At 41.8% G+C, this 26285-nt stretch overlaps 1 protein-coding gene across 1 annotated transcript; it reads right to left on the minus strand.

Moving 5' to 3' along the window:
* Positions 1-19786: 19786 nt before the first annotated feature.
* Positions 19787-22735, minus strand: LOC137101373 (uncharacterized). Its single transcript, XM_067479762.1, has 4 exons — positions 22569-22735; positions 21892-21962; positions 20923-21105; positions 19787-20241 (listed from the first exon to the last, which is right to left on the minus strand). The coding sequence occupies exons 1-4, from the start codon at positions 22733-22735 to the stop codon at positions 19913-19915; spliced, it is 750 nt and encodes a 249-aa protein (XP_067335863.1). The 3' UTR covers positions 19787-19912.
* Between the last annotated feature and the right edge of the window lie 3550 nt (positions 22736-26285).

Here is a 26285-nt window from a genome sequence, read left to right on the forward strand (position 1 = left end):
TCATGGTTGCCTCTTACATGTCTCAGGGTCCAATCTTTGGCCAGATCCTACTGTCACGGTTTTGGTTAGAGGATGGACCCAAAAGAGGAAACAGTGCAAGTGATAGAATATAACAAGGGGCTTTTATTGACAGACTTGAAATTGGCAAAATGGAAATCGCTCCTAATAGGAGGGCACAGACAACAGGCTCAGACAAAACTACCCAAAGGCCCAGAACATGAGGGGCGTTAACTCAGTAAAATAAAGATAATAACTAATAAACAGGAGAGATAAAACAAAAACAAATGATATGGTATAATAATAACTACCAAGGGAAAAAAAAAAAAAAGGGAACATGAACCAAAACCTCCTGGAAGAAAGGGTTAACCAAATTAGCAGAGTCGGGGGGAGCACGGAGACTAACACCAGAGACTTTAGGGGAGGCAGACACGTATATACTGAGCATAAAGGCCCTGAAACTGAAAAAACGCGAAGCATACCAAAAACACCAAAACCCAGGACCAGACTAGGAGAAAAAAAACAGAAGATTAAACCTACACACAGAAATCCACAGTAGGTAAACCTAAAACACAAAACCCGGGAGCAACAGGCAGGGAAAACAGGACTAAAACAAGAAACACTGATAGAGAACCAAAAACAAACCTCAGACCAAAGGGGAAAGCTGCACCGGGACCAGAATACAAGTCCAAAAAGAAACAAGTGTCCAGAATACCAGAGTCCATGAAAAACACATTTGGCTTTACCTAGAGTCCAGAGTCCACTGTGGGGTTGGTGAGGGTAATAACAGCGAGGAAGACAGTAACCATGATGGCAGAGACCACTTTAACAACGACGATGATCTGGCAGGGGAGTGAAGGTAAGACTGAATTTAAATAGAGGGTGGAACAGGTGCAAACAATGAGGGACAACGAGGGTAAAGCTGGGTGAACAGAACCAGGGACAGGAAGTAAGGAGAAGGGGCCACAAAATAAAAGTCCAGGAACAGGAAGTGCAACAAGATCCTGACACCAAGTCATATTAATTATCATGTTCCTAGAAGCACAGACTGAAGTGGAGGAGTAGCAGCAATATTTCACTCTAGCTTATCAATAATTCCTAGACCTAAACATAGTTATAACTCATTTGAGAGTCTTACTCTTAACCTTTCACATCCAAACTGGAAAAATTAAAAAAACCACTATTATTTGTTATCGTGTACCGTCCTCCAGTCCCTTATTCAGAGTTTTTGATTTTCTATCTGATTTAGTGCTTAGTACAGATAAAGTCATTATAGTGGGTGACTTTAACATTCATGTAGATGCTGACAGTAGCTGTCTGAGCACTGCATTTAATTCATTATTAGATTTAATTGGTTTTTCCCAAAATGTAAATAAACCCACTCACTGTTTTAGTCACACGTTAGACCTTGTCCTTACATATGGTATTGAAACTGATAATTTAATAGTATTTCCTCATAATTCTCTTCTGTCTGACCATTTTCTAATAACATTTGAATTTACAATAACTGACTATACAGCAGTTAGGAAAAAATTCCACTACAGCAGATGTTTATCTGAAAATGCTGTGAATAAATTTAAAGAAATTATTTCTTCATCTTTTTCACCACCATGTGTCAATACTATGGTGAGTAGCCATCTTACTCCTGTACAAATTGATTATTTAGTTGACGATTCTGCAGCCTCACTGCGTATGATACTAGATACAGTTGCCCCTCTGAAAAAGAAGGCAGTGAATCAGAGGAGCCGACCTCCATGGTACAATTCACAAATGCGCAGCTTAAAGCAGGCGTCACAAAAGTTAGAGAGGAAGTGGCGTTTGACTAATTTAGAAGAATCCCGGTTAGCCTGGAAAAACTGTTTAAAAATGTACAAAAAAGCTCTCTGTGATGCCAGAACAGCATGTTATTCATCATTAATAGAAGAAAACAAGAACAACCCCCGGTTTTTGTTCAGCACTGTAGCCAGACTGACTAAGAGCCATAGTTCTGTTGAGCCTAGTTTTCCCTTAACTCTGAGCAGCAATGACTTCATGACTTTTTTTACTAATAAAATTGTAGCCATTAGGGAAAAGATTCACCAGATCCTCCCTACAAATATTACAGATAGATCTTCATGTACAACAGCTCGAGAATCCTCAATCCCTCTTAGACTGCTTTTCACCCATAGATCTCACTGAGCTAAGTTCAACTATCGCTTCCTCAAAACTAACAACATGTCTTTTAGACCTTGTTCCAACCAAATTGCTTAAAGATGTTCTACCTTTAATACACGTTCATATTAGATTTGATTAATATATCTTTAGATACTGGCTATGTACCAAAGGCCTATAAAGTTGCTGTAATCAAACCATTAAAAAACCTTGTCTTGATCCAGGTGATTTAGCCAACTATAGACCAATATCAAATCTCCCGTTTATTCCTAAAATCCTTGAAAAAGTAGTTGCAAAACAATTATGTGACCACTTTTACATGAATAATTTGTATATAGACTTTCAGGATTTAGAGTTCATCATATTACAGAAACAGCACTGGTAAAAGTTACCAACGATCTTCGCCTGGCTTCAGATAATGGACTTGTGTCCATGCTCGTCTTACTAGACCTTAGTGCTGCATTTGACACTATTAACCACAACATTTTATTACTGAGACTACAACATGAATTTGGGATTAAAGGAACCACATTACATTGGTTTAAATCTTATCTGTCAGACAGATTCCAACTTGTTCATTTTAATGATGACTCTTCTTTATGCATCAAAGTTAGTTATGGAGTTCCACAGGGCTCTGTGTTAGGACCAATACTTTTCAATCTGTGCATGTCACCTTTAGGCAAAATTATTAGAAAACATTCCATAAACTTCCACTGCTATGCAGATGATACCCAGCTCTATTTATCTGTGAAACCAGAAGATACTAACCAATTAGTCAAACTTGAAGCATGTCTAAAAGACATAAAGACCTGGATGTCCTACAATTTCCTACTTCTAATATCAGACAAAACTGAAATTATTCATTTTGGGCCTAAAAAGTTGAGAAATTTGCTGTCTAACAATATAATTACTTTAGACGACAAAACTTTGGCCTCCAGTACTGCGGTGAGGAACCTTGGGGTTTTTTTTAACCAGGATTTGACGTTTACATTACATATAAGACAAATTTCTAGAACAGCCCTTGTTGTTAGAAGCATCCCGTCAAAGTGAGGCCGAAAAACTGGTCCATGCATTTGTTACTTCTAGGTTAGACTACTGTAATTCCCTACTTCTGGGGTGTCCTAATAACTCTCTAAAAAGCCTTCAATTAATCCAAAATGCTGCAGCAAGAGTGCTGACTGGAACTAGCAAGAGAGATCATATTTCACCTTCACTAGCTTCTCTTCATTGGCTTCCCATTAAATCTAGAATAGAATTCAAAACCCTCCTCCTTACATACAAAGCTCTTAATGGTCAGGCTCCATCATATTTAAAAGATCTCATAGTTCTGTATCGCCCGATTAGACCACTTCGATCCCAGAATACAGGCCTACTTGTGGTTCCCAGAGTTTGCAAAAGTAGAATGGGAGGCAGAGCCTTTAGCTATCAAGCTCCTCTCCTGTGGAACCAGCTTCCAATCCAAATTCAGGGGGGCAGACACCCTCTCTACTTTTAAGACTTGGCTTAAAACCTTCCTTTTTGATAAAGCTTATAGTTAAAACTGCTCACTCAACCTGAACTAGCTCCTAGTTAAGATGCTGTAGGTTTAGAGTGTTGGGGGACTCCTGCAGGTGCAATGAGCTCCCCTCCCCTTTTTCTCTATACATTTATTTGTCAGCACTGTATGCTATTAATTTTGTGTCCTACCAACCTGTATAATTTGTTTTTCCTTTTTGTTGTCGTTTTGTTGTTGCCTTTTGTTGTTCTTTTCTTTTCTCGCTTCACTTTCCACTCACCCCAACTGGTCAAGGCAGATGGCCGCCCACCCTCCCGTTAAAGGGAGTTTTTCCTCTCCACTGTTGCCCTGGGCTTGCTCAAGGGGGAATTGTTGGGTTGCTTCTACATACTTGTGTAGTCTGGACTTGATTCTGTAAAGTGCCTTGAGATGACTTTGTTGTAAATTGATTATAAATGTTTGTCTGTCTGTGTTGGCCCAGAAATAGACTGGAGACATATCAAGGGTGGACTTGCCTCTCACCCTGTGACAGCTGGGATAGGCTCCAAACCCCCAGGGACTCTGAACACTGCTCAGAGTCCCTGGAAAAGCCTTTGGCAGGGTGCTAAGAAAGTCTTGGACTGGTTCTCTGTTCTAGCCATTAAACAGTGGAACAACTCTTTAATTTTGAGAAGGGGGGCTATTGTGGGAGTATTGGGTACAGGAGCCATTATTACAGGCCATGCAGTCCTTGTATAACCGAACTGAGAAGTTTCCGTATTCTCAGTAAGAAGTGAAACATGTTCCCATGTGGTTTTGCCCCTTGTCACTGATCCTGTGATTGTCATGGACACAACAACCTGTTATCTAGTTGTTCTACTGCTTATCGCATCACATTCATGCTGCAGCGGGGGCTCTCTCACCTGGACAAAGTGGGCAGCACTGTGAGGATCATGTTCTTTGATTTCTTCAGTGCCTTTAATAGGATCCAGCCTGTCCTGCTGAGAGACAAGCTGCTGAAGATGCAGATTGACCGCTCCATCACCTCATGGCTTGCTGACTACTTGACCAACAGACCACAGTTTGTGCGGCTGTGTGGTTGTGTGTGTCTGTGACAAAGAACGGTACAGGAGGTCATTCCTGCAAACGGCCACAAGTCTGTACGATGACTCTCTACAGCAGACATGCCCAAAGTCCGGCCCCCGGGCCAAATGCGGTCGCGTTTATATTTCCACTGGCCTGAAACCTCTGTCATAAAATCAATAATATGTCCCGCCAGTACTGTACTCAGTATAAAATACACGCGAAAAACAGCTATTTAAATTTCACCACAAGATGGCAGTAAACTTGTGGCCGAACTCTCGCGACCCCGTTTTGGGCCTGATCTGTTTTGTGCCCATTTCTAAAATGGAAACTGGAAAAAAGAAAAGGAAAGTTGACAGCAAGTGCCGCCGTTTCCAAGACAAGTGGAAATCGGAATCTTTTTTTACTGAGTTACGAAACAACTGTCTCTGCCTAATTTGCCAAGAGACTGTGGCTTTGTTCAAGGAGTCAATATAAAGAGACGCTACCAGAGAAACATGCTAATTACAACAAGCTAACTGGGAACAAACGTGGTGAAAAATTGAAGCAACTTGAAGCTGGTTTAACGGCACAGCAGCTTTTTCACAAGAGCCATTGAGTCGAATGAAAATACCACAAAGGCAACGCTGATTACCAAGAACTGCAAACCTTTTACTGAGGGTGAATTTCTTAAAGACTGTGTGATGAAAATGATAGAGAACATTTGTCCTGAGAAAAAGCAACAGTTCTCCAATGTTTTCCTGGCTCGTAGCACTGTGTCACGGAGGATTGAAGAAGTTTCATCTGGTATTAAGAGACAGTTGAAGGCAAAAGCACCGATGCATCCGACACCGCTCAGTTACTGATTTTTTTGAGAGGAGTGGACAGTGAAATGAACGTGAGTGAAGAGCTACTTGACCTCCAGAGACTTAAGGACCAAACAAGAGGGACAGATTTCTTTGATTCTGTTTGTTCCGCCGTAGATGACATAAAAGTACAGTGGAATAAAATCACGGGGATTATTACGGATGGATTATCAACTCTGGTGTCAGCAAAGAAGGAGGTAAAGCTATAAAACTCCATTGTATTATTCACCAACAAGTTCTATGTGGCAAACATCTGAAATATGATCACGTTATGAAACCGGTGATAAAGGCTATTAATTATATTCGCTCCAACGCCAGTTTCAACAATTTCTACTGGACATTTACGCTGAATACGGAGATGTTGTGTATCACACTGATGTAAAATGGCTCAGTCGGGGGTCTGCACTGCATCGTTTCTACTCTCTTACAGAGGAAATTGGACAATTCTTTTAAAAAAAGGGACAACCGATGCCAGAACTAACCGATCCTGTTTGGCTGGCTGATTTTGGATTTTTAGTCGACATAACCCGACATCTGAACGTCCTGAACACGAACCTTCAGGGGCAAAATGCAGTGATAAGCCAACTGTAGTCACATATCAAAGCCTTTCGGACCAAGCTGCTACTTTTCCAAAGCCACTTGTCCGTTAATGACCCGTTTTCCAGCGCACAGTATGAATGCGGATATGAGGAGGTAAATGAGGGATTCAGGGATTTTGCAACTTTTGAAGAGGAGATTACGCTTTTTTCCGTGGATCCCAGTGACGTTCCAGCCCACCTCCAGTTGGATCTCAGTGACTTGCAGTGTGATACGTGTCGCAGCCGGCACAAACAACTCCCTCTTTTACCAGCAGCTGCATAAAGACAGGTTCCAAGAGATTCGAACATTTGTTAAAAAAATGTTGAGCTTATTTGGCTCGACATACTTGTGCGAGAAGACATTCTCAGTTATGAACATGAATAAGAACCGTGTGAGAACAAGACTAAGCGACTCCCACCTGCGTGACATTTTGCGCATTAAAACCACCGTTTTTGAGCCAGACCTGCCCAGTTTACTGCAGTGGAGATCTCAGTATCACCCTTCACATTAATGCAAACCTGTTATTTGTTGATTCTGTGGAATAAAGGTTTGAGTTTGAGTCAAATTTCATAAAATACTTGCATTCAATTTATTTTTTTAACCTACATTTATCCAGATCAGGCTGTTATCAGATCTACCTAGCAGCAGAAAGCATAGTACAACAAAGCAAAATAAAAGGAAATACATAGAAGCAACCCCCCCCCCCCTCCCCCATCAGTGGCGTGTAAAATTCATACTGGCCCGTATGACAATTGTTTTACGTCAATATGTCCCCTGAGCCAAAAAGTTTGGGCATCCCTGTACTAGATAAAACCATGTAAACCAGTTGCTTAAAAAAAACAAGTAATGGTTCCAACTTTAAAAAGTCATGAATGAAAGATGTTCAGAATGTTACTTTGGTCACATATTCTTCTGTCTTTGTTTGTTAACCACGTCCTCCGTCAAAAGAAATTTATGAACGTGCATCGCTATTATAACAATACTGCACTACAGCACTAAGGGAAGCTCTTCAAATGGATAGACCCCAACTCAACTCCGTCCATCACCCCCATCTCTATCTTTCTGTGCTGTGCACAGCAGTGAAGGACGAATGCTGTTCATTAACTTCCGCTCAGCATTCAAGACACATTTCCCCCCATCCTGACCATGTTCTACAGAGGGACCATTGAGAGCATCCTCAGCAGCTGCATCACTGCCTGTTTTTTTGAACTGCACCGTCTCAGATCTCAAGACCCTACAGAGGATAGTGAGGACAGCTGAGAAGATCATCAGAGTCTCTCTCCCCTCTATTATGCACATTTACACCACACGCTGCATCCGCAAAGCCAACAACATTGTGGACGACCCCAAACACCCGTCACACACACTCTTCACACTCCTGCCATCAGGAAAGAGGTTCCGAATCATTCGGGCCGCTACATCCAGACTGTGCAACAGTTTTTTCACGCAAACCATCAGGCTCCTCAATATACAGAACTGAAATGGAACACACACACACACACAAACACACACACACACACACACACACACACACACACTCGTACAATCTGAACTTAACACACACTCATCACTTATTACTCCTCTCAATTCATTCAATCATTTTGCACCTTTAGCACACTTGACTGTACTGTACTGTATAATCGAAGTATACAATAAGTTTACTGGTCGGCGCTGTCTTAAGTTTTGTGTCCTGTCCTGTGTTATTTTGTATTTTCTGTCTGGACTGTTTGTACTAGGTTTCACTCAATGCACTTTACATAGCTTGTGTTGTTTTGTAGCACGTTGGTTCTGGAGGAACGTTATCTGGTTTCCACTGTGTACAACTGTGTATAGTAGAAATGACAATAAAAGCCACTTGACTTGACTTGACAGTGGTTCTTGTGTCAATTAGCCATAATTATCCAGTGCTCAGATCCGTCCCACCAAGGTGTGAAAGGTTCTTTATGTCAGGTCTAAGCACCTAGAACATTTAAAAATAACATACAAGGACAGAAAGACAAAGGCGTTATTCAGTTTTACTCATGAGGAGAACAAGCATAGATGCAAGACAGTAACATCTCCTACTCGCTCTGAAATGCATCTATGTTGCTGCCTCTCTTTTATTCAGTTTAGGGAGGTTTCCTGTTACATTCCTTTCTAAAGGGAGAGGGATCACACAGCATTGCACCAAGATAACACTTTCAATTAAAACAGAGTTCAATGTCTTGTCTGCAGGTGGATGTGGTTTTTTATCTAGCAACTTTATATACATTTATTCCAACACTTTACACAATCTACAGCAATGCAATTTTAAAAAATGTAAGATTCCCTCCATCCTTAGCACATCCAGCAGAGGGTGCTCCAAGGACAGAAAAGGGTCAGGGGTCACTGGGTTCATGAATTTTATTATACCTGATTGTGTTGCATTAACTCAAAAACAATAAGTGAAGGGGTTTGTTCACCCTGCACTTAATTCTAACTTGATGAAAATTGGTAAGAAGTGCATATTGTTTATAACTGAGTAAAATTGACTAAAAATGTAAAATAGAAGAATAGATGTTATAAAAACTTTAATAAACTTTTAACGATATTTCTCACCAAAACAAATTTATTACAGGTTAAATTATTTATTCTTCTTCTTCTTCTTCTTATTATTATTATTATTTCAAAGCCATCAAGTTGATTTCAAGTATGACTGGACATAATGGAACTATTAAGATGGAAATATTATTTACAACAGCCATAAAAAGAGCTAATTTAAATATGTTTCATTGAACTGAAACAATAAAAACATAAAATGTTGTTGAATGCAATTTAATAGTAAAGGACAGAAAAACACATAGAGACAGCAAAGTGAAACCAGTAGCAGAGTCCTAGTAAGTCAGGTCAGAACTGGAAACACTGGTCTCTCCTCAGTGTCTCTGACTTGTGAGGCCAGACAGGGCTCCCAGACTCTGGTTTCAGAGTCCACCTTCCCCCACTGGTCTGCAGGGAGCCTCAGGGTGCTGCTCCATCTGCAGAGGCCGTCCATCTCCAGCACCACTGTGCTCTTGCTCTCCTCCCAGCTGATGCTGCTCTTCACTGGCCCAGTCAGGGTGGGAAGGACTCGACCCACTGCACAGAAAGAGAACAAAGTGTAGAAACACTGCAGGTTTAGATGAAAATGGTTTGAAGATTTTCACTTCCTCTTTAACCTTAGTAACTATAGCAACAGATTGGCATCACTGATGAACCATGAAAGCAGACGGTTTCAGGACTAAAGATAAAATGTCAAAACTGTCATTTTATTCCACAGATGTGTCACCATTTAATCCTTCAAATTACTTATTGTTAGCTTTAAAAAAGAAGAAAAAACATCAAATCACTGGGTCTAACTAATGGATTGATGGAAGAATGCAGCACAATGTGCGATAAATAAAAATCTATAGGAAAAATGAAGATATTAAAAAAACTAAATGTCACACACATTTGTTGGAGGGAACTTATTTTGGGAAACATACTTGATTTGTTGAAATTAAAATTTTAGTGTAACAAAAGCTTTAAGAAAATTGTAAAATGTTACAATGTTATAAACTAAACAATCACTGCAACAATAAATAATAAACAATATTAGCTTAAATGTTGCAGTAATGTACAATAATTAAATAAAATAAAATACAGTCTATGTAGAACTGACTCCAAAGTAAACTTAATGTATCAGTGAGAAAAAGTCAGTCATGATTTTAAGACATCTAAATGTAGAGAGATGACTGACTATGAATCAAATAAACAACAATCAACAACAAAAAAAGTGTAAAAGAAAAGTCAGTTGCTGTAAAAGTGGCCATAAACATAATGTCACTAATTTCCTGAATGTTTATATTTTACCTTTAAAAATACAGTATATTAATTTCCAAACTAATTCCTGTTTATATATTTGAAGACAAAAGAAAAGATTTTGAAATAAATGTCTAGAAAAAAGTTACAAACAAACTGAACCACTGATAATCAGCCTGATCAGATTGATCCAAGTCCCTGTTTGAGTCAGTGTGATCATTTCCATAGAGCCACTTTGCATCAGCAGCACCATGCTCCAGTGCTCTGGGAGAGTTTATAGTCCTGAGAGTTGAACACTGGATGACTGACAGCTGTCCTTCATGAAAACAGAAGACACAGAAATCCTCCTCATCAAAAACATGACTCTGATCTCCGTCCTCATCTGGACTCTCCTCTGCTGCTGCTTCACAGGTAAAGTCCAGAGAATCCAACTCCTCTCCTCTATCAACATCCGTCCCTCTGAAATGAAGCCCACAAAACCATGATGCTGCTTTCTGTTTTTGTCTCTGTGTCCTCAGAGTCCAGAGGTCAGGTCACAGTGACTCAGCCTGGAGCAGTGAGCTCTTCTCTGGGAGGAACCACAACCATCAATTGTAAAACCAGTCAGAATGTTTATAATGGCAACTATTTAGCCTGGTACCAACAAAAAGATGGAGAACGTCCTAAACTGCTAATTTATTCTGCCACCACTCGAGCATCAGGGATTCCAGATCGTTTTTCAGGCAGTGGATCAAACTCTGACTTCACTCTGACCATCAGTGGAGTCCAGACTGAAGATGCAGCAGTTTACTACTGTAAGAGTGCTCACTACATCAACAGTCAAGATGTGATCACACAGTGAAAAAGCATTGTACAAAAACCTCCCTCAGTCAGACTGAACAGAAACTGAACTGATGCTGCAGCTGGAAGCTACTGCAGAGACTGATACAGTTCATTGAATGTACAAAAACACCACTTAATGGTCGAAAGATCGAGATCATTCACTTTATCTGTTATGCTGAACATCAGTGTGTAACATCTTTACAAAGGTATCAATTCCAATTTTTTATATTTGATACATAAATACACTTCCAACAGTGAAAACAACAATAGGGTAAAAAAGATGCAAACAAATTTAAGATGAAATAGACCTCAGAGTGAAGACAAATTATATCAAATTAGTCATATTTTATTAGGCCACAAAGTATCGCACCAAAAAAGTCTCTGCACCTAACAGGGGACAGAGTGTTGGCTGGCCCGGAACCAGGAACAGAAGCAGGGTCAGGAGTGGGCCGGACCATGGCCGACCCCCAGCCAGGAACTGGAACAGGAGCAGAGCCAGGCCGGACCACGGCCGACCCGGCGCCAGGAACAGGAAAAGAGCCCAGACCAGAGTCGAGGCTGAGCGAGGCGGCGAGCGACTCTGAGGCAGGTGCCGTAGCAGGACTTGTGTCGAGGCCAGACGAGGCATCGAGTGACCTGGAGGCAGGTGCTGTAGCAGGATCGGCATCGGGGCCGGCGGAGCACTGACCGGTCGAAAGGCAGGCGCCCGAGTAGGCTCAGAATCGGGAGCTGGACCTGGGCACATCGAAACAGGACAAACAGAGACGGGAGAAACAGTCGCCGACCTCGGCGCCGGGACAGGGAGAGGAACAGGAACCAGATGCGTGGTTGCCGCCCTCTGCGCCGCGACAGGAACAGGAACCAGACGAGCGGTCGGCGCCGCGACAGGAACAGGAACCAGACGAGTGGTCGCCGGCCTTGGCGGACCTGGGCACATAGAAACAGGACAAACAGAGACGGGAGAAACAGTCGCCGACCTCGGCGGAACAGGAGCTGAGGTGGCGGCGTCGACTCTCCCGGGGGGTTGGACCGAGGTGGCGGCGTCGACGCGCCCCGGAACAGGAGCTGAGGTGGCGGTGTCGGCTGAGGCGAAGGCCCTCCTGGGGCCGGGCAGGAGGCCGGCGACGTCGGCTGATACCCCGTAGTGGAGGGCTGGTAGATTGACCAGAAGGAGTGTTGGCTGGCCCGGAACCAGGAACAGAAGCAGGGTCAGGAGTGGGCCGGACCATGGCCGACCCCGAGTCAGGAACTGGAACAGGAGCAGGAGCAGAACCAGGCCAGACCACGGCCAACCCGGCGCCAGGAACTGGAACAGGAGCAGGAGCAAAACCAGGCCGGACTACGGCCGACCTGGCGCCAGGAACTGGAACAGGAGCAGAGCCAGGCCGGACCACGGCCGACCCGGCGGCAGGAGCAGGAACACGAGCACAGTCAGGCCGAACCTCGGCCGACCCGGCGCCAGGAACAGAGCCGGGCTGGACCACAGCCGAGCCGGCGCCAGGAGCAGGAACAGGAGGGGTTGGACTGAGGTGGCTGAGTCGACGCGCCCCGGAACAGGAGCTGAGGTGGCGTCGTCGACGCGCCCCGGAACAGGAGCTGAGGTGGCGTGGTGGCTGACTCAGACCTCTGGACTAGATCGGGGCAAACAGGGACAGGTGCAGAGCCAGGGCTGGGTGAGACGCTGACCGGGCCAGAGGCAGGAGCTGAGACAGTGACAGGAGCAGGAACAGCAGAATCAGGTTCAGGGGCAGGAGCTGGGACCGTGAGAGGAGCAGGAACAGCAGAATCGGGTTCAGGGGCAGGAGCTGGGACAGTGGAAGCAGGTTCAGGTCCAGGGGGAACCACAACATGGACAGGCGAGGGGATTTGGGCCCCCAGCATGGCCGTAAGGTCCCTAAGACTGGCCAGATGCATGATAGCAGCCCCCATTTCCCGTAGCCAAGGCCGGGACAGAATAAGGTCTTCCATACGCTGAACAATGGCACAGCTGGTAGCAGGGTCATGGAGGGAGGCCTTCAGCTTGGCCCTGAGTACAGTCAGAAGTTTGTCAATAACCTCGAACTCCGCCCTCTCCCTAGCTTCCTGAGCTGACATAGCTGGAGTGCTAGATTCTGAGGTGGTGCTAGAGAGAGGTTCCTGGCTTGGGGTTTCAGAGCAGCTGTCGTGCTGGGCCCTTCGACGTCTTGCCTAGCATCTCCTGTGTATAGAGGGTCCGACTACATGTGGCTCCATGGCAAACTGGTCAGGCTTGCTCGGGACTGAGTTGGGGAGAGCGTCAATCGGACATGAAGCCAGCCCAGAAACAAGAGCTGACACTTCAGGTATTGGTGGAGTTGACTTTACGGGAGCCAAAACAGGAACAGGTGGGCAGCAGGCCGGCCTAGGGGCAGGCGGTGCTGTGGCAGACTCTTGGGTAGTGTCAGGGGCAGAGTGAGGGATAACAGGGACTTGGGTCTTGATCTGAGGTTTGGACCTTCTACGTCGCGGGCCCACGCCTGGAGAACAGAATGCCAGACGGGTCCCTTCATAACTGGTCAGGACCGCAGTCTGGTCTTGAGTCTGGGGTCTATACCCCGAGACAGACATGAAAGCCTTTGTGGCTTCCATGGGCGGGAAGGAAAAAAGAAAAAGAAAGAAAAACCACTCGCACGTCTCTGGGTCCTAGTCTGGCCTACTGTCACGGTTTTGTTAGGGATGGACCCAAGAGAGGAGAAAGTGTGAGGGATGAACGAAAAAGGGTTTTATTTGACAGATACATAATACAACCAAAATCGCTCCTAAAAGGAGGTAACAAAAAACCTGGGCTATAGGGAGAACAGATACAGAAATAAAACCTAAATGGACACACGGGAGAAACACTAAACTACTAAATAAGTAAGGCACGGGTTAACATAGACAACTAAAGCAAGTAAACACAAGGGGAAGGCTAAGGAGAACTATCTTAACATAAATACTCTAAACTAGAAAACTCCGAACTCTACTACCAAACAGGGGGAAGGGAAACAAAACACCGGGCAATTTTTAAATCAAAAGAAACCTACAAGTTTAACTAACAAGACCCACGAGGACAGGCTAAGGGTACCAACAGGAAATTAAACAGGTTTGAAACAAAGACACACACACACTCTACGGAATAAATGAACACGCAGACTAAGGTAACAGAGCAGGGGGGGGAACACAAAAAACTAACACGGGAACTCAGGGGAGGCAGACATAAACAAACTGAACAAAAAGCGTTAGCAAATAAAAAACACAAAGGCAAACCTAAAACACAAAACCCGGGAGCAACAGGGAGAGAAAATGTCCAAGCAACAAGAGTCCCGAAAGCAAGAGTCCATGAAACATACATACAGATGTGGGGTTGGTGAGGGTGAGGACGAGGGAGGAGCCATTATTACAGACCATGCAGTCCTTGTATAACCGGACTGAGAAGTGCCTGTATTCTCGCTAAGATCTCAAACATGTTTCCATTTGGTGTTGCCGGTTGTCACTGATCCTGTGATTTTCATGGACAGAATTTCCAGGTGAAGCATGGAGAAGGAGTGTGTCTGGTTTAGGGACCTCCGAATCTCTCTTCCGCTCTTTGCAGATGATGTGGATCTATTGACTTCATCAGACCATGACCATCAGCACGTGCTGGGACATTTTACAGCTGAGTGTAAAGTGGTTTGGGATGTGATGCACCTCCATGTCTGGTTCTCTGCTGGAAAATAGTGAATAATTTTGAGTATCTTAGGGTTTTTTTCACGAGTGAGGGTCAAACAGATTCAGCAGAAATGCAGACGTTGTACCAGACCCCTGTGATGAAGTGGGAATTAAGCCCCAAGGCTTAATACATGAGTTTTGGGTAATGACCGAAAGAATAAGATCACAAATACAAGCGGCCAAATTGAGTGTCCTTTGTATGGTGGCCGGTGTCAGCCTCAGATTTAAGGTGCAGGGCTCAGACATCTGAAAGGAGCTCGGGGTAGAGCTACCAGATGTGACATGTATCACTGTACATAACACTGTGAAGTTTAATACAGTCATTAGTTGACAAATTAGTTGAAAATTTTATCTGTTATATTCAGACACTTACTGCTTCATGTTGGAAGGAGTAAGTAAAGGTGTTTGGGGCATCTTATAAGAGTGTAAGTACCATAGAATAACCTCAGGGGACAGTCCTCTCACCCTTCCTCTTCACCCTGTACACCTCTGCTTTCCAGTACAACTCGGACTACTGTCACCTGCAAACAGATGGTCGGGGACTTCAGGAGGACTGTGGTGTCAGGAGGAAACAGATCTTTACCATTTCATCACATCATAGCTACAACTACTTTAACATATATCCACTGTTTCTACATATGCAGTCTAGTACAAACAATGTCTCTGGCTGTTTCAGATTGTTCACCTCACTCGTACTGACAGAACTAACAGGTGCAACATGTATCACTGTACATGACACTATAAAGTTGTATGAAATCATAAATTAAAAATCCTTTATATTTTTAATTGAGACACATAGTAGATTTTATGAATCTTCACACAGAAACACATGACAGTTGTTGTTCTTTTAAAAACAAAAGTCACCACTCAGTAAAAGAAACTGGCAACTGTGGTTTCCAGAATAATTCTGTTAAAAAACTGTACCACTGTTGACACCTTTACAGGAGAAACTGTACATTGTACAGTTTACATTTACCTTTTAAACCTGTAAAGCTAACAGCCCTTATCTGCTGCATTAACAGGAGATTAACATGCAGTTGATGCTTATTTTACATGGCAGCGACTTTGCATACACACAAAACTGCGTTCTGGTTAGTGAAAACAACTTTGGGGTTTAGTGCTTTTATCTAATGTCCTTTACAATGTTGCTTCTCATTCACCCATTCACACACACACTCACACACACCACACACACACTTACAAATACACATTCACAAACCAATGTTGGTGGCTGCTATGCAAGGTGCTCACCTGACACACCAGGAGCAACTTGGCGTTCAGTTTCTTGCCCAAGGACACTTCAACATGCAGCAAGGAGGGAGTGGGAATCGAACCACTGACCCTGTGGTCCTGTGGTTGTGTAACGATCATCATTAAAGTGCACAACACTGGAGTTGGATTCTGGTCTGCTGTGGGACAACCTTCTAGCTGTGAGGTGGCAGCTCCAACCAGTCCACCACCCTGCTGCCCACTGTGCCCAACGTAACACTCAAATGTTTGAGAATGTATTAGTTACAATTAATTATGAGTTTAGTTTTTAGTGGGTATAATACATCTTAAAGGCTACGTAATGCAATCTATTTACGTAATTCTACTGTTGTTTTTCATATTCATATCTGTATAGCATATGATTTTGTACAATGTCATGCAGGTTGTTTCTGTAAAAAGATCCTTATATTAAAACTATCTTGTAATTTTAACTGTATTGTATTGGCTTTTATATTACAGTTTATGTGTTTATAGTACAGTATTCTGTCAATTATACAATAAAATGTTACTATTTTAACATATTTACATTAAAAAGTACTTGGTTCACTGCTTTACAAAATTTAACTGTAAATTACAAATTGCATTTGTGTTTTATATGTCAAGATTTTACAGCAATTTGCTGTTTCACAGACGTTTCTTCCAGCGCATGAGTTGTTGGATAAATTGGTCTTTAATGATGTGTCACTGAGTCTTTGGTGAATGTGAATGTTCACCTTTCAATGACCTTGGAATGAAATCTCAGATCGCAGTTCGAATCATACAAGATATTTAATTTTATGCAAACGATGTCCTGCTATATTTCTCATTGGAGAAATGTCTTTTCCATCATGTTTTGGCTTGTTTGATTGTATTTTCTCTCCACACTCAGATTAAAGGATTTTTGCATATGCATACTACTGAAAATCAGACTTGACTCTGTGCTAGGACCAATACTTTTCAATTTGTATATGTCACCTTTTAGGTTTTAAAGATTTCTACTAAAAATTTGTCAACTTGCTTTTTTGCAACAGAGTTTAATTAATTCATAAAGACAAGAACATGTTGTTAAACACTTTGGAAAAACTGACACTATAACTGGGACTAAATGATCTTATAATATAAAAAGATGTTTAAAAATGATTGTAGAACAATGTTAAGAATGTGTAACGTGATGCATTAATGATGATCTCATGAATATTGTGATAAAATCTTTATTCTTTTGGAATCACACACTCATCAACATTAACACAAGAAACAAACAGAGACAGAGAGAAAGCAGCTGCAGAGACCCAGTGATTCAGGTCAGGACTGGGGACACAGGTCTCTCCTCAGGGTCTGCTTGAGTGAAGTCTGGGAGCCCTGGGTGGCCTCACAGGTCACAGAGTCCACCTTCCCCCACTGGTCTGCAGGAGCCTCAGGGTGCTGCTCCAGCTGTAGCGTCCGTCCTTCTCCAGCACCACAGGGCTCCTGCTCTCCTCCCAGCTGATGCTGCTGCTGCTGTCCACCTTCCAGGACAGACTCCAGTCTGAGGGGAAGCCCTTGTTGGCCAGACACATGAGCGTGGCCTTGCCCTTCTCTAGTTCCTCACTGGAGGGGGGCAGCACAGTCAGGATGGGATGGGCATCACCTACAGCAGGAGACACCAATCAGCTTAGAGGACAGCAGCAGACATTTGGACACCTTTACTGTGTGAGAGTGGATTTTGTCCTTGAAGGATTTTCTGTCAGATGGTTGTTCTGCTCCACCAGTCACTGACTCACACATTGTTTCACTTCCCTTTAAGAAACCTCTCATGCAGATCAGGACAGAAAGAGTCCTCATATGACTTGAGACATGTCAAACTAAAAAAGTAAAGTGAGAAAAAAAAATACATTGTAAACATTTGATCAATATTTTATTGTAACTTATTTAAAGGAAAAAATAAAAATGGAGTTTAAAATCAGTCGGGGCCAAAAATAATTTTCCTTCATTTGAAATGACTTAGACACTGTTCTGGCTTTAAAGGACACAGAGACGTCTGAAAACTAATATATTTATTTAGTGTCACTGAATTATTTTAAAACAGATACAACTGGAGAGATAAAGGTTTAAGAAAAAAACTGTATGATTGTTAAATATTCTGTAGTTGACATTTAACAAATGAAGTAGAAAGTGAAAGTTTCTATAAAGGTCACTTTGAATGTCACATGTTTAAAGTTAAAAAATGAGCATAAAAACTGACATATTTAAAATAATTTAGCTCAGCCCAATAAAACATTATCAGAAATGTTTAGACACAAGAACTGTAACCTTAAGTAATAAATTACATGTAATACTTAAACTTACGTCCAAATTCCAGTTTGGTTCCTCCACCGAACGTGAACCACAGTGATACAAAGTCATTGTGTCGACGTACAAAAACTGCTGTTCCAAAATCAGAGAGCCATGTTTCTCTACAGTCACACGGAAAAAGCCACATTGTGAAAAATATTTAAACATATAAATACGTGTCACAGAACACGACGAATTTGTTGCATATGTGCAATTTTTCAAAATAAATCTATTTTAAAATAAAACACAGCAGAACTGCAGATCGATCAAATCAACATTTATTAAAAAGACATATTCAACGATAAATCTACAAAGCAGGATCTATGACACATTTTCAAAAAGGTTTTCTCCAAATTGACAAATCCCTGGAAAAACTGAATGATCCATTAATAATCAGCCTGATCAGAATGATTCAAGTCCCTGTAGGAGTTTATTATAACAACGTTGTACAAAAACCTCCCTGAGCTGAAGAGGAACTGATCTGACAACTGTAATGAAACTAAAACACTAAAGGTTTATACAGTAACACAGAACATAACAAGTCAAAGCACAAAATCACAGAAAAACTGAGTTTTACCTGCTGTTAAACTGTTACTTGTACTGACTGTTTTCTGTAACAATGAGACGATGAAAAGTTGATTGAGATAATGACAGATCTGTCTTAATGTCTGAAAAGTCAAAAATCATAGTAAATATTTAAATAAAAGTTTCTTTTAACTCCACACATAATGAGATTTTTTTTTTAAATAAAGTTTTTTTCCTTTGAGGTTTACTTTATCATTTATATTCAATGCACTTAAATGAACATATTAAAAAATCTAAATCATGATCTTGTTTAGTCTTTGTTCCCATCAACTGTGACCTTCTTGTCTATTTATCCACAAATATACAGCACAATACTAATAACTGAGCACTATATCCACACACACACACACACACACACACACACACACACCGACACACACACACACACACATCTTCATGAAAAATTGTATTGGAATTGTCACACATGTGTGTCAGACACAGGTTTATAGGTTTACAGTTACGTTTGCATCCCCCTACATCCCCCATGTAAGGAGACACAATCTGAACCTAAACCTACAGTAACATAGTAATAATGTACATTCAGCTGCTACAAATGGACTTTTTCCATCAGACGCAACAAAAATGATCAAGAAGTTTATTTTTTTTTTTAAATGACACTATATCACTAAAAAATGTCCATTCTTCATAAATTATTTAAAAATGAGCTTTAATTATTTCTGATTAAGGAACATTTGTACCAGCTGAATGTGCCATAAATGAAATGCTGATGAAAAAAATGACTCGTTTTTCCATCTCACAATAGGAAAATGCAAACTTTTGCATCCAACTGTAGGACTTATTAATTGTCACGCAGTTGTCATTTAATTAGCATCACTCAGTCAGTCTCATCAGTACCATGTGTCCACGTGTTGATAAGAGTATTAAAACTTGAAAAATGTGTCTTTACAGAAAATCTGATTAAAATCTGATTAAAAACATTTGCATTTAATTTTGTCTGATTAATTACAATTTAAACATTTGAAGAAACTGACATATCTACTAACGACCAAAGCTCTCAACTTGAGAACCCAAATAAAAGTGGAAGAGTTACAATGTATAAACCTGTAAGGTCCATTGTTTATGTGGGTCTCACAGTTTGAACTAAGTGGAGTTCATCATGAGTGGATCTAATGAAACTATGAGCACAGAAACATGAGTTTATTTTCCATCAACACACATGAAAACTACAGACTGGATGAGCAGGTTTTTATTGGACTGAATCAATCAAAGTTACAACAAGCAACAAAACTAAGAGACAAAGACAGATACAGAGAGAGGGAGCAGAGTGACATCAGTAGCAGAGTCCCTGGAACACATGTCAGGACTGGGGACACTGGTCTCTCCTCAGTGTCTGTCTGACCGGAGTCTGGGAGCCCTGGGTGGCCTCACAGGTCACAGAGCCTGCATTCCTCCACTGGTCTGCAGGGATCCTCAGGGTGCTGCTCCAGCTGTAGCGTCCGTCCTTCTCCAGCACCCCGGGACTCCTGGTCTCCTCCCAGCTGCTGCCGCTGCTGCTGCCGTCCACTTTCCAGGACAGAGTCCAGTCTGAGGGGAAGCCCTTGTTGGCCAGACACATGAGTGAGACCTTGTCCTTCTGCTGCTCCTCGCTGGACGGGGACAGCACCGTCAGGCTGGGACGGACATCACCTACAGAAGGAGACACCAGTCAGTTAGAGGACAGAGACCACACAGTTGGACGCCTTTACTGTGTGAGAGTGGGTTTGGTCCTTGAAGGAGTTTCTGTCAGATGGTTGTTCTGCTCCACCAGTCACTGACTCACACATTGTTTCACTTCCCTTTAAGAAACCTCTCATGCAGATCAGGACAGAGACAAACATCAGACAGTTTGACCTGAAATATGTCCCATAAATCTTAACTCTACATTAGTTTCAAATATGTAGTGGAAACATGGAGACAGAAAAACACCATGTGACAACAATCAAATGTTCTTCATGTGGATTTAAATCCCAATCAAACACATCAAATGATTTCAAATCTACAGCAACAAATAACAAGAAATCCAATGAAGTCATTTTCAAACATCACTAGTTATCGTTACTCTGTTAGAATTTAGTGGAAACAAGTCACATGTAAAGATCAGAAAGCAGTTTTCAATGTGGTGGATTAAAGTAGTTTAACTTTGACCCTGACAGGAACATGGAAAGATACGTTTAGTAAAACTGCTCTGAGTTCACCTCCATGATGAAGGAGGGGAATAAAAACACAAATACTGAATCTGTTCCAAAGAAAACCAGATCATTTCACCTGCTGCAACTATTTAAAACACGACTTCACAAGATTTGATTTAGTATTTGATCAGAAACTTACTTCCAACATCCAGTCTGGTTCCTCCACCGAACGTGAGCCACAGTGATACAAAGTGACTGAGTCGTCGTACAAAAACCTCTGACTGTACAGAGACACGACTCTCTGACTTTGGAACAAACAAACTCAACAAAATGAGTCGTTGGTTGTAAACATTTCTCAGCTGATATGAAAATTGACAATAACCTCAAAATGTCTCTAATTTTAAATTAATAATTTAATTACCATGAAAATGTTAAAATATTTTACTATATATGATCATTTAAAAAACACAATTTTATATTGTTTGTAACTATTATAAATAAGAAAAAAGATGTTTCACAAAACTCCCAAATAATAAAAAGATAATAAATAGCCAAAATAATTAGAAACTCATCAATCCACTGATAATCATCCTGATCAGAATGATTCAAGTCCTTGTTGGAGTCAGTGTGATCATTTCCATAGAGCCACTTTGCATCAGCAGCACCATGCTCCAGTGCTCTGGGAGAGTTTATAGTCCTGAGAGTTGAACACTGGATGACTGACAGCTGTCCTTCATGACAACAGAAGACACAGAAATCCTCCTCATCAAAAACATGACTCTGATCTCCGTCCTCATCTGGACTCTCCTCTGCTGCTGCTTCACAGGTAAAGTCCAGAGAATCCAACTCCTCTCCTCTATCAACATCCGTCCCTCTGAAATGAAGCCCACAAAACCATGATGCTGCTTTCTGTTTTTGTCTCTGTGTCCTCAGAGTCCAGAGGTCAGGTCACAGTGACTCAGCCTGGAGCAGTGAGCTCTGCTCTGGGAGGAACCACAACCATCAACTGTAAAACCAGTCAGAATGTGTATAATGGGAACGATTTAGCCTGGTACCAACAGAAAGATGGAGAACGTCCTAAACTGCTTATTTATTATGCCACCACTCGAGCATCAGGGATTCCAGATCGTTTTTCAGGCAGTGGATCAAACTCTGACTTCACTCTGACCATCAGTGGAGTCCAGACTGAAGATGCAGCAGTTTACTACTGTCAGAGTTATCACAGCATCAACAGTGAAGCTGTGTTCACACAGTGAAAAAGCATCGTACAAAAACCTCCCTCAGTCAGACTGAACAGAAACTGAACTGATGCTGCAGCTGGAAGCTACTGCAGAGACTGATACAGTTCACTGAATGTACACAAACACCAGTTGATGGTTAAAGATCAAAAGATCGAGATCATTCACTGTATCTGTTATGCTGAACGTCAGTGTGTAACATCTTTACAAAGACTCATTTATCACCTTGTTACTCGATAATATTTTATAATATTCTATAATTTTTAAATCTTGATGACTCCACCCTGTAGGGACTGATGCAATTCCCTAAAGACACACACACACACACACACACACACACACACACACACACACACACACACACACACACGTTAAAAACATTTCTTCACAATATGTTTGAAATCCTGATTATCTTCACAGGAAATTCTGTTTCACTTCATTCTCATTCATTCATATCACATGTCCATATAACATCATGTGGTAAGTTGAGGAGCTATTTTAAGATTATGATGATGTTCATAGGTTAAAACATGATTTCTAAATACTCCCTCCATTTCAAATTTGTACGATTTATTTTCCATCTCAGTCACCAAAGAACCTAACATACATCTCTTTGGTTGAAGCTGGAGTATCCAGACGAAACCCACGCAAGCACAGGGAGAAGATACAAACTCCACACAGAAAGGTCGCAGCCAGCTGGGAGGAGATCAGGAAGTATCTTATCTCAGCACATAAGATCTGCAAGAAGTGAACTGAAACTCTCTGTGCCTTCATGTTCTGAAATCGAATTTTGGCTCCTATTTAACATCAATGAGGCTGAAGCCACTGATCAAGCAGCTCAGAGTAATGCAGTTCCCTCCTTTACCAGGTGAGGGCGCTGATCTGTTCACATTAATCCTCTGTTTCAGTTTGTGATCATTTTTGACCAGATATTTCAATTAACACAGACTGACCCCCCAGGACTCTGGGCCTGTGCCCACTATAGTCTCATGATCCATCAGTGAGTTCATCTACTTTATCTTATATCAATCAGAGTTTTTAGATTTCATGTGTCTGTTGTACTTTTACACACTTTGTACTGATGCACCAATATAAACAGAGTCTGACCACAACCATTTTCACTGCACCCTGCTCTGCATTAGTGACACTATGATGTTGTTAAGTCACTGACAGACTGATGGTCTGACACTTTGTTCCAGAGCAAAGACAACAGTTTATCATTTATATATTGTTAAATGTTTCCTTCATTAAAATGATTCTGTTCATCTGTAAGAAAGAAACACGTCCTGTTTTTCATTTCCTGTTAATCTGCTGTCGTATTTTCATCCACCAGTCAAATGAATGAAAATGTGTGAACACATTTGTTTTCTTGTTACTTCCTGAACCAGACAGAAGGTTGAACCCTGACAGCAGCATCAGTAAAGTAGATCATGTTACTGCATTTCTCTCTGCCACAGGTAGTAGTTTATACTACAGTAGAAGACTTTAAAGTTTTACTGCAGCACAGTAACAGTCAGTGAAATTCAGAAACTGTCCGTCTGTCTCAGTCTCAAGATGTCTTCAGATATTTACGCCAAAGCAGATTTTTCCAAGAAGGTGAGATACAACAGAAAGGTGGAGGAAGATGGAGGAGAGTGGGAGGAAAGAGAGGTGGATATCTACGAGAACACAGATGATATCAGAGATGATGTCACTGATATTCAGTCAAAGGAAGAAAGTAAGTGATTGGACACAGGTGTAAATCTGCTTTGTTGCTCTGTTCTGTCCACACAGCATCTACTGCACATCTGTTCATCTTGTTGCTCTTCCTCAACTTTCTTTTATTCTCTATTAAAGGTTTTTAATGGAAAATATGACAAATTAATATTACAAATAACTTTGCTTTGTTTGAGTGATATTTGATGTTTTTCCTCCATTCAGAACCTGCAGCCCATCACTGTTCTCTCTGTATCTATATCCTATATGTACAGTTTGTAGGAAACAGCTGCAAAATGTGTGTTCAGTTAGTTGGATGCTCGTCTGCTGACTACATGTAAACTAACACAGGTTTCTGTAGAAAAGTCATTTTCAGGGGTTTTGTTGCTGAATGTGTTCAGTTTTTGGCTTCAGTCCTACTGGTCACAGTTTAACATTTATTCAGTTGTCAGATCTGTAGAAGCATCAGCTCTGCTAAAGAGTTTTACCACAGAGTGGAACAAACACACAACAGGAAGAAGTGGGATGTGTAAAGTGACTGTTCAGTTGTACAGTTCTGGGGTCAACTGCAACACGAACATGATAATCTGTCAGATCACTGATCTCTAGTGTTGCTGTGACATTTTGAACAGATGCCACCACAACCACAGACCTGAACCACGATGCTTGTGGGTAAACTGCCATGATTAAAGCTGATGATCAGTAACAACCAGCTTCCATGTTGTTTTGTCTCTGTAGGACCACAGACTCAGAATCGTCCTCCAGTCCACAGAAAGTCTTTCAGAGGAGCTGCTCTGTGTCTAGCAGTGCTGTGTCTTCTGATGGTGGCTGGGATCATCGTCCTGTCCACATATCGTAAGATAAACTGCTCTGATTGGTTGTTCTAGATTTGTACTTTATTGATCCTGAGGGAAATTTAAAGCATCCAGTAACTTACGCAGCTTAACATGCTCAAATACACAAAATAAAATATGAATATAAATAGTAATGAATAGTAACAGTCCAAGTTTTTACTAAGCCAATAAACCTAAGTTAGCTCAGTATAAAAGTGAACATGATGAGACTAATAAAGGTCAAGAGGGCAACAAAGCCAATGAAACACAACACAGTGACGGTGGACACTGCTGACTGTGTTGTTGCACCCTGGACTTTGGTACTGAGCGGAATTAAACTGATGGCTTTGGGGACAAAAGGAACAGGTCCAGGACAGCAGTCTACACAGAGTCATCACCAGGCAGAGAAGCGTTTTCAGTGGCAAAGCGTGGTTAGTGTGATGGTCAAGAGTTTGAGGGTCCTTCTCTCAGCCAATGATGTAAGAGGCCCCTGTTCAGTTCCCAGCTCAGAGCCACTCACCAACCTGTCCACTCGTGCAGCATCCCTCTTCCTAATGCTGCCTCTTCAGTGAACCACGTCATGGAAGAGAACACTGGCTACCACAGTCTGGTAGAACAGAAGAAGTTTTCAGATCTTGAAAGACACCAGGCTTCTCTGGAAAAACAGTCTGTCCTTTCCCTCCACTTAGCATCTGGAGTGTTGCTGGTTAACCACGTCTCTGTGAAGCAGCAGACTACAGTCCTTGTCAATCCTCTAGTTTTTCACTACAGCTGCCAGTTTGTCAGTCTTCTTGTACAATGAACTAACATTCCACATAACCACAGATGGAACAGACATCTTATGCCTCTGGTTCTCCAGCTGTATAGCTCTGAGTTTAGTACCGGCCTCCTGCCCCAGTACTTGCACCTCAGCTCACTGTGGATCTTCTTTTTATTTAATTATCTTCATGTGTTTGGTGAGAAGTTCATTATGTTACAGAAAGTGGGAATGACAATAATGTCATTTTTGTGATTAACTGTGAATCTGAAGCTGTTTAAAATCAATTTCAAATTCCATCATGAAGCTTCATTTATGTCATTTCATAAAGCATCTTTGAAAAGCTCATTATACCCTACTGACATCAAGTGTGTAAATTATTTGCAGCAAACAGCACCAATTTGAAGGTAAAGCACCAGGTAATGTTGCTGACATCACTGGCAGTTTAACTGTCATTGATCTGCACCTACGTGTAGATCAATTATAAGTTTGTAGAAATGTATTTGATTTCAGATGTTACCCACCTTCAAATTTCCCCTTCAATTGGTAAAAAGAAGAAAAAAGTTTGAATACCTGGGATTCATAACCCAGTACAATGGTACAATACCGTTGGCCTCCATGTTGGTCTCTTGGAACTGTTTGCAACAGTTTTTCAAACTCTCTGTCCCGCCGTGTCCAAGCGGTGCAGTGGAGAAACATGTCCTGAGGCTGTCCACGTGTATGGACATTTAGCAGACTCCTAGAGCAGCAGCAGGTCCTGATCACTTCACTGCAGCAGTGTGTGGCAGCGATGCAAACACCCACAAACACTAATGAACGTCTTTCTCTAAGCAGCAAATATCCAGAATCTCCCAGTGTCAGATGTAGTTACCGTCCTCACTCAGTAGCTTGGTGTAATATGTGTCTCCCACATTCACCATGCTAGCATGAAGGAGCTAAGCTAACTACAGTCCACAGCGTGGTGAAGGCTTTAGAGTCTATGAAGTGAATGTAGAGACAGCAAACAGCTCCTACTGCTCCCATACTTTATAAAATACAG

The sequence above is a fragment of the Channa argus genome, chromosome 1, assembly GCF_033026475.1.
Source record: "Channa argus isolate prfri chromosome 1, Channa argus male v1.0, whole genome shotgun sequence".
In the NCBI taxonomy this organism is placed as follows: Eukaryota; Metazoa; Chordata; class Actinopteri; order Anabantiformes; family Channidae; genus Channa; species Channa argus.